Genomic DNA, 16,914 nt, shown 5'->3' with positions numbered 1-16,914 from the left:
ATTGCGTCTGCCACGCCAAAATTGCTTCTCAGCCCACCACCATGCTGGAAGGGCTCGGGTTGGTGCGGCATGTAATCTGAGAGGTACTTGAAGACACAACTCAGGGGTTAATGTGTTTATCTACATTTAATATTTGTTTTTAGAAAGGCTACAATTGAACATAAAAGAGACAAATGCATCTGTGTCGGGGTTAGAGTATCAACAGCATTTCTGGTTTTTGTTATACTTCAAAAATCCTGGAAAGCATAATTGCCTTCTTGCTTGACTCATGAATGCAGGAAATACTGTTAATAGCATATTTATGCACACACACATCATTGTCACAAACATTTAATGTGAATGAATGCAGCCAGTGCATCACAATGTCCTATGTGTTTTTATATGTTAGGCTTATATGCAGCTAAATATTTGAATGATTCTTCTCTGCCTAAATCATAAAGTAGACAATGATTACACACCCAAGAATTTTCAAACAAAACAACCATTGTTAATGACAAAAAGGGGGGAAAATAAACGAAACAAATGTACAGTTTGCAATCACAAGGCAGTCTGTTTAAAAGGCAGGTCATGTGATCTCGATATAGATGTAAAGGACTGCCCAGTACCAAAATATACCTGGAGGTGGAAGACAGTTACACAGTGATGCTTCTCGGGACTTATTGAAGAAAACATTTCCTTTGGGCAAATTACTTCAAGCTTCAGCCTCATCTCTGCTGTGACATCATTACTTCCTTTACACCTGACTGCTTCCTCCTCCTTTGTCTGCTCATGGCTTTGGTCATCTGTGTTCTGTTCATTTCCTTCACAAGAAAACAGCACTTTCTCTCTCTGACAGCTGAAAAACACAACAAATGGTTGTTCAGTTATCCTTGACTGAGGCCTCATGCAAATCAGATTTTTTTTTTTTTTTTTAAAGACACTTCCAGTTACCACCCTCTTTCACTTCTACATTTGTTCTACTTGTGCATGTTATAGACTCATTTTTACATGTACTTGCTTTCTTTTGCACATTTTACAAACAGGTGACTATCCAGCCATCCATCCATTATCTATACACCGCTTAATCCTCACGAGGGTCACAGGGGGGCTGGAGCCTATCCCAGCTGACTCAGGGCGAAGGCAGGGGACACCCTGGACAGGTCACCAGTCTATCACGGGGCTACACTTAGAGACAGACAACCAAGCACACTCACATTCACACCTATGGACAATTTAGAATCACCAATTAACCTCAACATGTTTTTGGACTGTGTGGGAGGAAGCCAGAGAACCCAGAGAGAACCCACGCTGCACAGAGAGAACATGCAAACTCCACACAGAAAGATTCCGGTGCTTCCACCGGGAGGCGAACCGGCAACCTTCTTGCTGCAAGGCCTCTGCATGAATAAAAAATATATATATATTCCTGACCTAATCATTTGTCTGACATTTAGTAATGATGATTCAGGTATGATATGGGGGATTATCGAATCGTGTAGGATTTTGGTGGATGTAACACCTCATACAAAGTAACAGCTGATCTGGTGAAGCTGAGGAAGCTCAGTGATGATTTGTGGAACAGCAGATTTAGGAGCATGTCTACAACCACATATTTGTAAAGCAGAACTTGTTTTATCAATTTGACAAAAAGAATGTGTCTGCATATATTTTTGTTTTTGTTCATACCTACAATATTACTCGCCAATCGACAGCTGGGATGAGACACAATATTGCTGTTAGGGCTACAGTATAGACTTTATGAATAGTAGGATCATACCTGTGTGGACATAGTTCCTGAGTGATCTGCCTCCTCTCTGTCCTGGCACATTGTGGTTTCCCTCTGGGGAGTTTCCTTTTGATTCTCAGTGCATCGGAGAGAACATGCTTTGTGAAACAATAAGGGAGAAATGCCTAACTGTAGAAGAGTAAAAAAGCAATTAAATTCCTGACTCAGTATGTGAACAATTGCAGTTGTGTTTATTATATTGATGTGACTGTACTTGCCTCTCTGTAAAAGTTTCTTCCTGGCATAGATATAGAAGTGAGGGTGACTTTATCACCACTCACTCTAATCTTTTTGACAATGTCTTCATGCTCAATGGACTCCACAAATTCCCCATTTACAGCTAGTAACAGGTCTCCATCCTCCATCCCTGCTTCCTCAGCTGGACTTCCCTCATCCACCTCCCTCAGCACATGAACTGGGTTACAGCAGGTTGGACAGGAAAGGAGAGAAGTTCACTAAAATCTCTAAATATTTTCTGCTACAACTAGCTAGTTTCTTAGTATCAACTATTACAGCATTAACATTAAAATATTTTTTAAACAGTTTCGTTAATTGGGGTTTCATATTTTGTTTATAAAATTATTAAAACAAAACAAACAAACAAAAAAACACAACAGGAGAACGCAAAAAAGATCTCTGTCAAACCAGGTAAAACAGAGTTGTTGCCTTGACTGTTTGTAGACGCTCACACTTATCCCCTTGCACTGTTGCACTGCTTTTCCCAAAATTTCCATATTGGAGTTACATAATATGCACATTTATGAAGATAATGTCAGGTTAAAATGAACTGAAATTATCCTTTAATGAACTGATGATTTGCCTGTATCAGGTGAGAAGCAGTGGAAGAAGCATTCAGATCCTTTATTCAAATAAATGTACATATTTACAGGAAAATGTGGTCAAATTATTAAAGTAAAATTCCTAGTTTTGTCCCTCTGAGTGACATATATGACATCAGTAGATTATTAATAGTGAAGCATTTGTGTGTCAGGAGCATGTTACTGTTGTAGCTGCCACTGGTTTTATATACTGACACCCCAGATAAATCTGAGGGCTCATGGCACAATTAATTGAAGTGGAAAGAAGAAAAGCAAAGTTCTGGTATACAAATCTGTTGACTTTTTCTGTAACCATTGATTTCTTTCTGAGATGTTAGATTTTTTTTTTTAACGTACAGTATATTGAAATGAAACCATGTTGAGAGGTTTAGAGGGGAAAAAATAAAATAAAAATCAATATTTGGTGGCGATGGTAACAACTCATTGACATCTGAAATGTGAGCCTGAATACAGGTGACTTTTTGGAAAGGCATAAAGACTGGGAACCTCTGGTGTAATCTGTAACAATGTGTTGTAGTTTAAAAGCTTGCTATAGTAGCCACTGTGTAAAATGTTTAAACCTAAATGTTCAGGTTTACTTAAGCCGTCAAATAAATGTAATGGAGTAGAAGTATAAACTAGTATAAAATAGAAATACTCTAGTAAAAAATACATCAAATTTGTTCCTACAAATGGTACTTGAGTACCTGTTACTTTGCACCAGGGTGTGTGTTTGTGTATGGATGCAAATTCCATCACTGTGTGCCTCACCTATCCGTCGTGTTCCTGTAATCTTCTCTTGTCTCAGCAGGAAGCCATATCCATCTCGTCCTTTCACCATATACATGGTCTTGGCAGTGTCGGGGAGGCTGCAGTTTTCTGCCATCACAGGCAAGATGGGTATCTTCCTCCTGGCATAGCAGGGCTCACTGGCACTGTCAATGACCAGGACTGTCACTGAGTCCCCACTCTTCTTCATCTGAGAACCAAACCCACTGCAGAGTTACACATAGGTTCATTCAAAGAAAGTACACAAATCAGATCTGACTGAGCAAAAGTAAATTCATACGGTTCTGTTGAGCGTGGAGCGTGTGAGCGTTGGCACCATGACTCCATTGATCCAGATCAACCTATCTCCAGTGCAGACACCAGCTTTCTCTGCTGGACCATCAGCCACTGTGCTCACTATGTACTGGCCCCTCTGACCTGATGACACAACCACATACTTATCATAATCATAAACTATGTTATCAATAGGGAGTGGTATAAAACTGTTGTACTTTGTAACTAAATCAGCTCATATTTATAGAGGACCTCATTCTCAGTTTTCAATTAATGATTGAGCTACCGACTTAGAGGATGTAGTAGAGAGACTGTGTCTCCGTATGGGAGCAACAATTCCACGAGTGACCCTACTGCACAGCACAAGGTTCCTAAAGTAATAGTTAGGAAACTAGAAGTTGAAGAAAGTGAATCATTACTGGCTAGTGGATCAGCACAATATCCACTGATATTTATATTGACTGGCCTCCTTGTGAAATAGTTCTGGGTCATAGGGTGTGTGTTTATTGTGGTCAAACAAATTTTATATACATAATTAGTACTGTGTCAAATAATGACAGCATCAGAAGGTACCATCCCCTGAGATAATGGTCATTCCCAGCCCACTGTCTGGGTGGCTGCTGATGTGACACAGTCTGGGTCTGGACCAGTGTTCCCCTTTGGTGGCTTTGGCCAGTATTTGTAGGTCCACTTCCATAGACACTGCCTGGAGAAGAGAAGCAGCAGCAAAATTCAGCTCATGGATGAATGAATTTGAAGAACAGCTCCATAGAAAACAACTCACTTAACTCAAATTTAACTGGGATATTTATCTAACAGTGACACGTGGAATAATAGCAACCCCTGTGCAGCCATGATGCACTTACACTGCTGTTTCCAGTTACTTCATGTAGACATCAGTGCACTCATTTTGGCTCAATGAAATTACATTGTCTCAAACCTTTGTCAAACATAGGTGCAACGAATAAAAGTCAAGTGTGACCCTTTTGTTATCGTGTCATATGTCCATTCTCAGTCACTGCTGCTGGGGCTGCCATATGGCACAAGGAAACATGATGATGTGTATGATGCATCTGCTGGAATATGACAAATTTACTCTTTTAGATACTTCCTTGTGGATCTTGGTGGGGGCACTGGGAGGATGCTAAAGTAAACAAATATGAAATGAAAGTACAAAAAAAAAAAATGATTGTTGCTTTTATAAATAAGTGAATTGGATGCGACAGCACAGTAACTCGGTTGTTAGCACTGTCGCCTCACAGCTAGACGATCTCTGGTTCACATCCCAGTTAGGATGCCTGGGATCTTTCTGTGTGGAGTTTGTATGTTCTCCCTGTGCAACATGGGTTTCCTCCATGCTCTCTGGCTTCCTCCCACAGTCCAATAACATGTTGAGGTTAATTGGTGATTCTGAATTGTCCATAGGTGTGACTGTGATTGTGCTTGTACGTCTCTATGTGTAGCTCTGCTATAGATTGGCGACTGAAAGAAGCATACCGTCACCGTGACAGAGAGAGCTATCTCTTTGTACAATACAGGTAAAAAGCTGTCTAATCATGGTAAACAGTAATACACCATTGGGCAGCAGTGGCATATGTCAGTAAGAATACTATATGCCAGCAGGACGTGCCACGTGAAAAGACAGCAGAACAGCAGAGGCATACCAATAATTAACACTGACTCAGTATCTACTGTAGCTACCAGAAAAAGAGCTGTTGTAAGTTACAGTTATGTTGCTTTAAGGTATTCCAGGCACAGTGCCCTCAAAATATGTATGCTAGTTGACTAGTGAAACTGACTGGTCGTGATCCATTATTAAGATCACTGGTGTCGCTCCCGACTTCAATAAGACACCATGCTTAAATGGAAGGCAGTTCATCCCAATACACTACCCTTTCATACGCCTCTCTCCCAAGCACCAGGAGAAACAGCTGTAAGCCACATGACTGGATCTTCCTCACAACCTGTCAGGTAATAAAAGACAGAGAGAGACACATTATTCAATTCTTGTTGTTTTTCCATATGGTAAAGGCACCTATTAAAATCTCATGTAGACTATTAAAGATTATCATAATATTGTTTAGGCTCTAATTACCATGTCATCTACATTATATAGAGATGTGAGAATATGCACTTCAACATCATATTCATATTAACTTGGCTACAGTGGACTGACCAGTCAATACCCACTGGTAAGCATGAACCTGTCCAACCCAAACCATATTTACATCCTGAGACCAAGAAATCCAAACATCAATTAATGGTCAGACAAGGAGAGGAAATACAAAACACTTCCATCACTGATCTGTGAGGTATTTAGAATGCTGAAGCTTTACATTACAGTTATTCTGAATCCTTACATCTAAATTATTACCAAAAGTTGCATGTTCCTTCATGATTGTTAAAAGAATTACATTGCTGAAAAATGTTGATAACACTTGTCAGGTACTGGCTGCCGCACATTTGTTTTGTTTAACAAAATATAAATACTTTAACAAAGAGGTTCAGAAAATGAAAAATATGAAAAAAATGGTAAGAGCTGCTTGATGAATGTAATGTTTCACATTTAAGTTATTGTGCAACCTATTGGTCAAGAACAACCAAGCCTCTTGTAATGCTATGTAATTGAGCTTTTCAAAGTGTGGACAAGAAACCAATGAGATCACATCATTTCCATTTTCTTAGGAAATCAAATATGTTAAAATACGAATTAAATTTATTCTAAATTTTGATCATTTCATTAAATTTGCTAATCCTACGCTAATTAAAAATACATACATAATCAGGCTCCTCGGGTGCTCAGTGAACTTGTGTTTACTATCAGGGTTTGGCACTCAGTAGTGTCCAATTATCACAGAAGACCAGGGTTTATTTACCATGTTAAACTGATCAGCAGAATTGTTTTATTTAAACCATGAACAAGTGACAACCTTAACCGCATCACATTTATCATCGTAATGATGATAATGAATTCCTCTAACCTTTTGAAGTGGTATCCTAACCCAAATCATGATCTTTCACATTGATATTTCTGTCCTACTGGGTTAGACAAATTTGGCTGGCTGTACATTCGAATGTACTCATCAAGAATTAAAACAGACCTCAGACCCAACACAGGTATAACTGACTGTGTTAATAATAGCTGCATTCCATTTGGTTGTACCATTTGTCATTTTGTGAATGTTGGCCTGGTGCTATGTTAAGTGAATCAAAATGGAACAGTATCATTACCAACTGCTCTGAAAATGATAAAGTGTAGAATATTTCACTTTGCATAAAGACTATACAACTTCAATGAAGAGCAAACTGATCTATCTATATTGACTGTCCACCCAACCAGACCTATGAAAAAGCTCCCCTCCAAATGGTTAATACTACTTTAGTCTCATCCGTAACCAGCAAAATAGTCGAGGATGCTGTTCTCCACCATCAACCAAATACTATGCCTTGATACCCCCCATCCCACTGGTACCCCTGCTCCAAGTTTCTCAACTTCTTCCAGGCCAAAGTGGTCTCTGTCCACCAAGACGTTTTTAGCACCACTGCCCTCCTTCTCCCCACACAACCTAGCCACAGGGCATTTCTCTCTCCATCAAACACCCGCTTAAGTCTTGTCTCTCCTCAGGTTGCCAAGCTGGTTACCAGAGCCAAGGCTTCCACCTGCACTTTGGAACCTATGCCCACAGCCTTGGTCAAGGCATGTCTACCCACCCTTTGCTCCATTGTGATGAACATTATCAACTCCTCCTAAAAATGCAGCACAGTAACCTTAGGCTCCTCCTACAGGCAGGACTGCTTCTTGTTGAAACCTCTCCAACATGAAACAGTTTGTCACCCTCAAACCCTCTACTTCCATCCAAGCTCTACGTTATGTGTTTGGACCATCCTTTTTAGGTCCCCCCAACAGATCATCTGACACCTTGGCCAAGACTTCTACGGCTATGCTGGTGACACTTAGCTGTATTTCAGCATTTAAACATCTACTCAGCGACATGAAAACCCAAAATCCAATTTTCTCAAGGTAAAAAGTAATAAAATTGTGTTCATGGTTGTGGCTCCCAAGGTGCTCCTGGGTAAGTCATCTATCATCCCCTAAAGTCCACAATCTTGGTGGCTTTCTGGCCCCACCTTCTCATTCCTGTCACAAATGTCCATCACCAAATCCACTTTCTACCATCTGAAAAACATCTCTCGACTTTGATCATCACTTTACACTCTCAGACTGTGGCCAAGACTTTTATCCAGACCTTCATCACATCCTGTCTGGAGTACTGCAACAGAGTCCTCTACAAGCTTCCCAGCAAAGCCCTAGACAGACTCCAGTATGTGCAGAATTCAGCTGCCAGGGTTCTCAACCACTCCAAGCCCTGGCAGCACATCTCCCCCACTCTCATCTACCTTGAGTGACTTCTGGTCAATTTCCATATCTCATGCAAAATCCTTCTCCTCATCTATAAATCATCTTGTGTCCTTTCCACTTAGTATCAAGTAGACCTCCTCCATTCCTATACTACATCCCAGAAACTGCAGCCCTAATATATCGGTCTACTGTTAGACGGATCAAATTAAATAAAATTATTCATATTGTAAAGGTAAAGAAAGTATAAACTGAACAAGAAAGTTGTTTTTTTGTGTGAATTTCACTCTAAAGAGTATGTGCTGTGAGAAAGAACTATTTGCTCAGAAAATTTGTGTTTATTTTAGACAAGTGGGGTAAAGTCTGATATAAGATCAGGAGGTAACCAACAACAACACAATTGTCCCTATGTGCACCATTAATGTGTAAAGAAATATTTCATAGAAATGGGTCCAGGAGACATTGATATCCTCTGGACAGCGAATAGGCAGACCTTTTAATACTGACCCCGTAGAAGTCCATGGTGTTCACATATTCCTCATTCATCTCCAGCACTCGGTCTCCATCCCTGAGGCCGCTTTGCTCCGCAGGACTCCATGGCTCCACATCTCTGACCTCAAATCCCTGAGTGTTCTGGTCTATTCGCAGGTAGAAGCCAAAGCTTTGTCCCTCCAGACGCTTAAGGTGGCACAGTCTGGGCGTCAAGGTAGGATCGGGCTCTGCACACATGGATACATAAAGACTGAAGAGGAGGCTGCTGAAAATTTGATTTTAGGAAAGATGCTTTTCAGGGAGGGGATTTAAAAAGTTGTGTTTAAGCCATGTGCATCAAACCTTACCGGGATCATCGGTGATAACCAACGCTGGATTATCAATTCCTTCCTTTGGATTGAAGGTGAAACTGAAGCAAGGAAAAAATCTAAGTCAGAACCATGAGACACAGCAGGGAAAGTTTACATACAATTTATTTTTCATTGTTTACCTGTATCTAATGACATTGGTTTAGTTAAAAAGGCCTTCTGTGGTATACATTAAATTTACTATACAATCTTCTATAGATACTTGAACAGTGTTTCAGAGGATTCTAGCTGATGCCTATGCACCAGGTTCATATATTCATGAATATTCTGGCATAGTCGCTCTCACTGATCCTGTTTCTATACTTCATTTATACTGAATGATTATGTAGTGCAGCTTTGCATGCAACATAGTGATTCAGTTTTTCTCTAAATTTAACTGTACCATAGCTAGGTGTGCAGATGTAATTTTTCAACTCTGAACATTAAATTATGTTGTCACGTCATGTTTTGGAGAACTGACCTATCATCATCTTGTCTAGTTCTGGAAAAAATGAACACCTATTGTTCTCTACATACTGTACGTGCAAAGATAAGATAAGATAAGATGAGATCAATACTTTATTGATCCCCATAGGGGAAATTCAGATAAAGAGTTCTGCAAATCATATTTACAGTTTAGTTCTTATCTATGTTAGTGTTATCAGAGTTATTTCATCATGCATGACAATGACAACACAACACACACATTCTCTGTTTAGTCTGACTTCTGTAATTTATACAGAAAATCTGAGACATTATTCTGAAAACAGATTTTAGTTTAGACTTTTTTCATGTATTGTGAGCAGCACTGAAGCATGACAGTTACCCCACTGCATTGAGGTTGGGACAGAAATCCCAGATATCTGGCACGACAAACATTTTAATTTATTAGAACAAAACTTACTACTATATACCAAGTGTGTATATATGTAGTTTTTAAATAGCAATTGTCTTAATCACGAGGTGTTACTACTACTACTATGTCTAAAAACGAAACTTACCGTGGATATTCCACCACATCCCGGGAGCCTGTGGGAGAGACAGTGATAGTGTAAGATACTTGTACCTTCCTGCAGCCAGAGACAATTGCTTTTATTCTTTTTCTGGCTCTTCATAAGTTGTGTCTCTATGGAGGCATTTGGGAGTTTGAAGCGTTGCCTTTGTTTTGGTTGACAGGATTCTAATGAAAAATGTAACCTCAATTTACAATTTATATTACACATTGTAACTCTGTTGATCATTTATGTATTGGATCTGTGAAAACAGACCATCTGGCTGTTTGCTAGCACAGATATTATAACAGAAAACCAGCAGACTGTCTAAGTTCAGCCTGAATTTTATTGGACAATGGAACAGCTTAATCCGGCAGTCTTTTTTTTATTTTAGGACACTGAGCCTCATTTGCCATGTGTCACAAGGGAGCTGAACAGTAATTCTGATCACTTGTAAGGAGATGAGATAAGATGAGAACCTTCCTACACACTCCTACTTCACAGTCAGTTTTTAAATATTTTCTGTTTGCTTCTCCTAAGACAGTTAGATGCAATATACATAAAGCAAAATGCAATACAAGTTATAAAAGAAATTCATGAAACTATAAAGCAGGCATTGAGGAAAGTGTACAAGATTTAATTAGTTTTAATATAAACCTGAAAAAAATGTACTTTTATCCAGGACTGCAGCACATTACAACTGACACATTAACCCAGCCATGTTCCCAGGAACATCACTGGGTTAATGTGTACTGTATGTGTAATGTGTACTGTATGAGCCAATGCGGTAGCACAACAAATCATTATAATGTATTCACTTCAGTTTACCACAGCATGGCCACATTATCTATTCACTGAAATTACAGCAAAATCTACTCATTATAGGGATGTTAAAAATAATATCCATGTTTATGATGCAACATGTTACACAAAATCGACTTGGCCAAAACTGAACACTTCCCTTGGACATACATAAACTGAACAGCCACAGCATTAAATCCACTGACAAGTAAAGTGAATGGCATCAATCATGTCATTACAATGTAATGTTCTGCTCAGAAACCTTGGGTCCTGGCATTCATGTGAATGCTACTTTGACACATACTGTCCACTGAAACGTTGTTACAGACTAAGCAGACCCCTCACCATCTTTCCCCAGCAGGACAATGCACCCAGCCACACTACAAAAACTTTTCAGAAACAGCTTAATGAATGTGACAATGAGGCCAATGCATTACCCTGGCCTCCAAATTCCAGATCCCAATCTGATGGAGCATCCACAGGATTAGCCGGATCAAGCCAGGCTCTGGTGTCAATGTCCTACTGACAGACATCACAGGACACCCGTATACATGCATAATGACATGTGCATACTAGTGCACCTCAAAACAATTGAAAAGGTTTAATATTTTTCATCAGTTGTTCTAGAAAGTGAAAATGCAATATATACTAGTCTCATTATATGCAAAGTGAAATGTTTCAAGCCTTTTTTTTTTCTTCTTTTTTCTAATCTTATTTTGGCTGATTATAGCTTATAGCTCATAAAAATCAGAAGTCCAGTATCTCAAAATATTAAAATATTCAACATGTGGCGAGGGTGGAGAATCAAACTGCCAACTTTACAATTAGATACACTAAATGCACTTGTTGTGTGGATTTTTGTGTCATTAAAAACTGCTAATAAACCACAAATACAAATGAAACTTGTGCTGTTAAAAGGACATAAAATGGGTGCGCCACTATAGCTCACTTGGTTGAACTGGTGTCCCATGTGCAGGGCTACAGTCCCAATGTGGAGGTCATGAGTTTGAATCCCGCTCATGACACTTTCCCATGTTTTTCTTCCTCCCTATTCTTCTCTCCTACTTTCCTGTCTCTCTCTGACTAAAAACTATCCAATAAAGGCACAAAGGCCAAGAAAAAACTTTAAAAAAAAAAAAAAAAAAGGACATAAAATGATGTAAAAAGTGGCCGTCAGCTTAGGAGTTTCCTACGCACTCTACCAAATGAGCAGTGGCCAATCTGCAGGACTGCTCAGCAAATATTGTATTCTGTCTGATAATCAAGGTCCTAAAGTCTGAAGGAAGGTTGCTAGCAAAGCAACCTGGGCTTTAATAACACCTGAGCAGTGCCACAGGCTGATCACCTCCAGATCATTGCACTGATGCAGTGATTTGTGGTAAAGAAGCCCCAACCAAGTACTGATTGTATAAAAATCATCATACTTTTCAAAAGTTAAACAAATCTTTATTTGATTTTTTTTTTAACAAAAAGGACATAATCATCACAAAAAAAAGGGTTTGAAATAATTCACTTTATTTATAATGAATACAGAATATTTTAAAGTTTACCTTTTTGAATGAATTATTTGGACATAATTTGGAATGTCACACGTGTCTATGGAAGGTCTCATGGTTGATGACGTATGTCAGGATGAACCCATCATACAACAGTATATTTTTCTTTCCTACTTGCCCCTTTTTTTATGTTTTCTCTCCACGTTATAAACTGCAACACAACTGAACACCATTTTCTAGTGAATATCTTTTAAAATATGTTTACACGTTATTTGCTATTACAAAATATTTACTGATGCAGGGAATACAATAACTGGCAGCACATTGTCTCAAATAGCATATACTGTATGAGTAACAATGCAAAAGAAAAAAAAAGGGTAGCTAAAGGTCATATCAGCAGAAATGCTTATTACTCAGATAAACAATGATTAGGCCAGCAGCTGCCAGTCAGTCCCTTTTGGTATGCATGCAGGTCCTTGATTGTACTCACTGTCCCGATTGCTAATCTGACAGTGCTTGATACAAGGAACATTAACTGACAGAGTGACTGGCTGGGTTTACCTGGAGTCCCTGACCATGCGCACACAGAGAAAACCCCCTCAAAGAAGGAAAGGGTTAAAACCTATTCTGATTTTAAAGCCAGGACCTCATTAATGTGTTAACCTCGGCCTCACTTCTTCTGCCTGAACCTTCTGTGTGAACATTCAAAACAAACACTATGATGATAGAACCTTGATAACTGAGCTCAAGGCTAATTGCTCTCTCTCTCTCTCTCTCTCTCTCTCTCTCTCTCTCTCTTTCTGTGTGTGTGTGTGTGTGTGTGTGTTTGTGTGTGTGTCAACAACAGGACAGAGCTCAGAGGCAGCAGGTTACACACAACAGACACTGATTTCAAATATCATCTGAAATTGGAACTGTTGATGGCCAATGTTTAACCAGGAAGACAACAAGTAAACTCACTGTGTTCAAATACATCTACAGTCAGTAGTCATCTAACATAGGGTTGGTTGATACAACAAAAGAATAACGTCCTACAAACCACCACAACAATGGGCAAGAGCAAAAAATACTTTACCTTAAAATACAACACAAAGGTAGCTTACCACTTCCCCATGGCTATTTGAATGGCTATTCAAATATCTTTACAGTCGAATTATATCAACACTAAGCAGCATGGCAGTTCACATTTAAATAGTCAGTTCATAAAAAGTCATGTGTTTAAGAAGCAGAAATAGAAAAGCTTACCCGTGGAGGACCTCATGGAGTCCAGAGTGTGTGTCTACACCCGCTCAGACTGAGACTAGGCAGACAAGGTTCACAGCACACGCAGACAATAAAAGACTCCATCAGCAGGTGAGATGGTGACTCCTTCTGGGTTAAACATTTACTGAGTGTTAGAAAATGAGTGCTGAATGTGACACATTGTTATGGAAAAGACATCACTGTGACAATGTAGCTTGCTACAATCTTAGGATATGGGTCAGCTGTCATCACATCTGAAACCAATCAATCAAACCCAATGTTAATCAATGTCTCTAAGTATAAGTGCTACTGACATTTGGTGATTCTCTGAAAAGATCTAAAAAGGCTTCTGCCCTTTTTTAAAATGATATTCACCCACAATATTGCTTACTGCAAAAAGTGGAACTGGGTAAGTTCCAATAATAGTCAATAAGATTGGTTAAGATTTTTCTCATAATTTTAAAGTCGGATTGTCTTGCGTTGGAAAACACAAAAAACAGTTCTGCTAGTTGCTGGATATCACCAAGCTGCCCCTTACTCTGTGTTTATTTGAATTGTCAGAGCTCTTAGCTGATTTAGTGCTTCGTAAAGGCGAAGTCAGTATAGTGGGTTACTTTAATATCCATGTGGACAATGAGAATGACAATATCAACTCTACATTAAGTTAATTAAGTTCATTGTTAGACTCAGGTGGTTTTTCACAAAATGTACATAAACTAAATCACTGTTTTAACCACATCCTTGATCTTGCTTTGACATATGGCATAGAACTTGAACATCTAACTGTTTTTCAACAAAACCTTCTTTTGTCGAGTCATTTTTTTAATACCATATGATTTACAATAATGGACTACGGAGCATCTACCAAGAAATTCCATTACAGCAGATGTTTATCTGATCGAAAAACATGTTTGTTAAACCCCATCCCAACCAGACTGTTCAAGGATATTTTTTCTTTTATTATCAATCCAGTATTAGACATGATCAACCTCTCTTTATTAACAGGCTAAAAACCACAGGGGTTTTAGGGTTGCTGTAATCAAACTGCTACTCAAAGGCCTACTCTGGATCCAGGTGCTTTAGTCAACCATAGACCTATATCCAACCTCCCTTTTATCTCTAAAATTCTTGAAAAAGCTGTTGCAAGCCCATTATGGGAGCATCTGTACAGAAATGGTTTGTCTGAAGAGTTTGAAGAGTCAGGATTTAGAATGAATCATAGTACAGATACAGCACTGGTGAAAGTCAAGTTAATTCAAGTCAAATCAATTTAAATTGTATAGCGCAATTTACAACATATGTCATCACACAGCGCTTAGCATGGCAAGGTATAGACCCTACAAATTTAAACAGAGAACCCAACAATCCAAAGTTGCTTTTGGACTCCATCTGAGCAAGTGGTTGGCAACAGTGGGAAGGAACCAAATTAATCTTCACCAATTATTAAGTCACCAATAACCTTCTAATAGCCTCAGACAGTGGACTCAGACTCTTTTTAAAAATATTCTTTTCAGCCATAATCCAAAAGTAACGTCTCATTTCACTAAATTATAATTTGTTAAATTTTTATTTATTATTAATTTTTTCAGTATCTAGTTATTTGAGTGATGATTGTGAATTTTGCCTATTCTTTATTGGAAGGGTATGAATACATTTGACAACAACTGTACACATGTTTTAAAAAGCACAATAAAACTAAACACACACACCAACTGTTGTGGACTGTTAGCTGGTTTCACTGTGTCATTAGATACTGTAAAAAGTACAGATGTGCAAGAAAACATTTTTCTTCACAGCATCAGGAGCTGAACTCAGTTAGCTTAACATGTATTTTCAAAACATGCAGTGCAGCAGAACACAGTAGTTCCAAATGGAATTATGATGTCACAAGACAAGGCAAGAATTTAACTTGGGGACATTTTAGAGACCAACTGGAAGGAGAGCACTTGATCTCAACCAGAAACATCACGTTTGACCGTAACATCTCAAACAGTGAACGAACAAACCCAGAACACAGACCAAACATGTCATTGTGGTCAAGCTCTGTTGCCTCTGTTTCAACAGGTAAGATAGGCTCAACACAGACAAAGTGATCTGTATCTCCTCTGACAACAGAACGGATAAAAGTGAAAGTCAAATGTGAAACTGCTCCTTCAGTGCAGCACAGGACAGAGCGGCTCTGTGTCACATTCTGTCCAAGTTTTCAGAACAATATCCTGCTATAAACCTCATCAGTGTTTGTCACTTGAGGCCAGTGTTGATTTTCACACTAATTTGATCTTAAATCTTTTTTTCAGTTTTTCTAAATAAGTGAATTCAATCAAAAGGCCAGAAAATCAGGAGTGTATTTCCAACCCAGTCTCACGGCAATTCGTTAAATAGTCACAAAATTTAATCTATTATTTCGTGTCCTGGGACAGGATGTGTCCGACTTTTTCGTGTTCCCCAGCATGAATGTCAAACCAATACCATTTCAATCGGACTTATCATTCGTGTCTGGGACATGTTTTTTCCCTATCACACAGCGCATATATTGTGATGTTTTTGTCTTTCTTTTCCTCCGACAGTCAGGCATTAACCAATTTTTCTGTTATGGTCCGTCCACACTAATGACTATAGAAATCACTATAAAGATGTGTGCGCACACACTGACCAACGTTAACATTCTGTAAACACCGGTGCAGAGCCGGTACCGTGTGCTCCAGCTGCTATAAGCTCCGTATTCATTAATAGAAAATACAAGAAATATACCCAGGCAGAGAGAAATTGTTCTGAGATCGCTCTGAAAGTGATCGCAACGATATCGTTCATAGATATAAACATAAAACATAGAAATAAACATCAATATAAGTGCTTTTTCTGTGTTTGGGCTTCATGCTCGTCGTTACTGTCATTTCTCTGTAAACGAATACAACTCTGAAAAGAAGGACACATGCAGGAAAACAGCGATTGGAACATGTACTGTGATCGCAGCGATACATAATCTGACTGTTGTAACTGAGAGGCCAGCGGTGGGGAATGTATCTTCAATTTTTTTGCAGTTTTTAGCTCGCATGTCAAGGCTGGCTACATTAGCTATTAGCCTAGCTGCTGCTGCGGCTTCTGCTGCTTCTTCTCCTTCTATTGATTTGGCGGTTGGCATCCAACGTTCAGGTGCATTACCGCCACCTACTGTACACACAAAAGCATTACCGATCCTATGGGGCAGATCTCTTCCGGGTCTATGGTGAGGCTGCACGCCGACGCCAACAGGGTTGCCTTAGCAACGAGCGCAAATTTCCCCCAAACACTGCCGGTGTAATAAAAACACAAAAAATACCACAATACGATGTACTCTTTTACACTTATTTCATACTACACGTATTATACTTTCACAGTAGCACATTTGTCAGTACTTCAATCCGTTTATTTTTTTTATTAATACAAAAACACAAGCCTAGTTGTAAACCCCAAGAAGAACTACATATTTCATGGCGTGTCCAATCATGTTGTATTGTAACGCTACTGGAAGTTGTAGTTCTTTCTTCAAAATAGCCGTTTCT

General features: G+C 39.0%; 1 protein-coding gene across 1 annotated transcript in view; it reads right to left on the bottom strand.

Moving 5' to 3' along the window:
* Positions 1-54: 54 nt before the first annotated feature.
* The window catches only part of LOC103355260 (Na(+)/H(+) exchange regulatory cofactor NHE-RF3-like), a 24,992-nt gene continuing 8,132 nt past the window's right edge, over positions 55-16,914 (bottom strand). Inside the window, exons 4-13 of the mRNA XM_008278981.1 lie at positions 9,843-9,870; positions 8,842-8,903; positions 8,510-8,721; positions 5,538-5,609; positions 4,219-4,351; positions 3,653-3,789; positions 3,355-3,562; positions 1,984-2,180; positions 1,757-1,894; positions 55-835 (exon numbers count right to left, since the gene is read on the bottom strand). Coding sequence (XP_008277203.1) covers positions 803-835; positions 1,757-1,894; positions 1,984-2,180; positions 3,355-3,562; positions 3,653-3,789; positions 4,219-4,351; positions 5,538-5,609; positions 8,510-8,721; positions 8,842-8,903; positions 9,843-9,870 — 1,220 coding nt within the window. The 3' untranslated portion in view covers positions 55-802. The remainder of the gene's footprint in view (positions 836-1,756; positions 1,895-1,983; positions 2,181-3,354; positions 3,563-3,652; positions 3,790-4,218; positions 4,352-5,537; positions 5,610-8,509; positions 8,722-8,841; positions 8,904-9,842; positions 9,871-16,914) is intronic.

The sequence above is a fragment of the Stegastes partitus genome, unplaced genomic scaffold, assembly GCF_000690725.1.
Source record: "Stegastes partitus isolate 25-593 unplaced genomic scaffold, Stegastes_partitus-1.0.2 Scaffold140, whole genome shotgun sequence".
NCBI classification, from domain to species: Eukaryota; Metazoa; Chordata; class Actinopteri; family Pomacentridae; genus Stegastes; species Stegastes partitus.
This window is presented reverse-complemented; position numbering and strand designations above follow the sequence as displayed.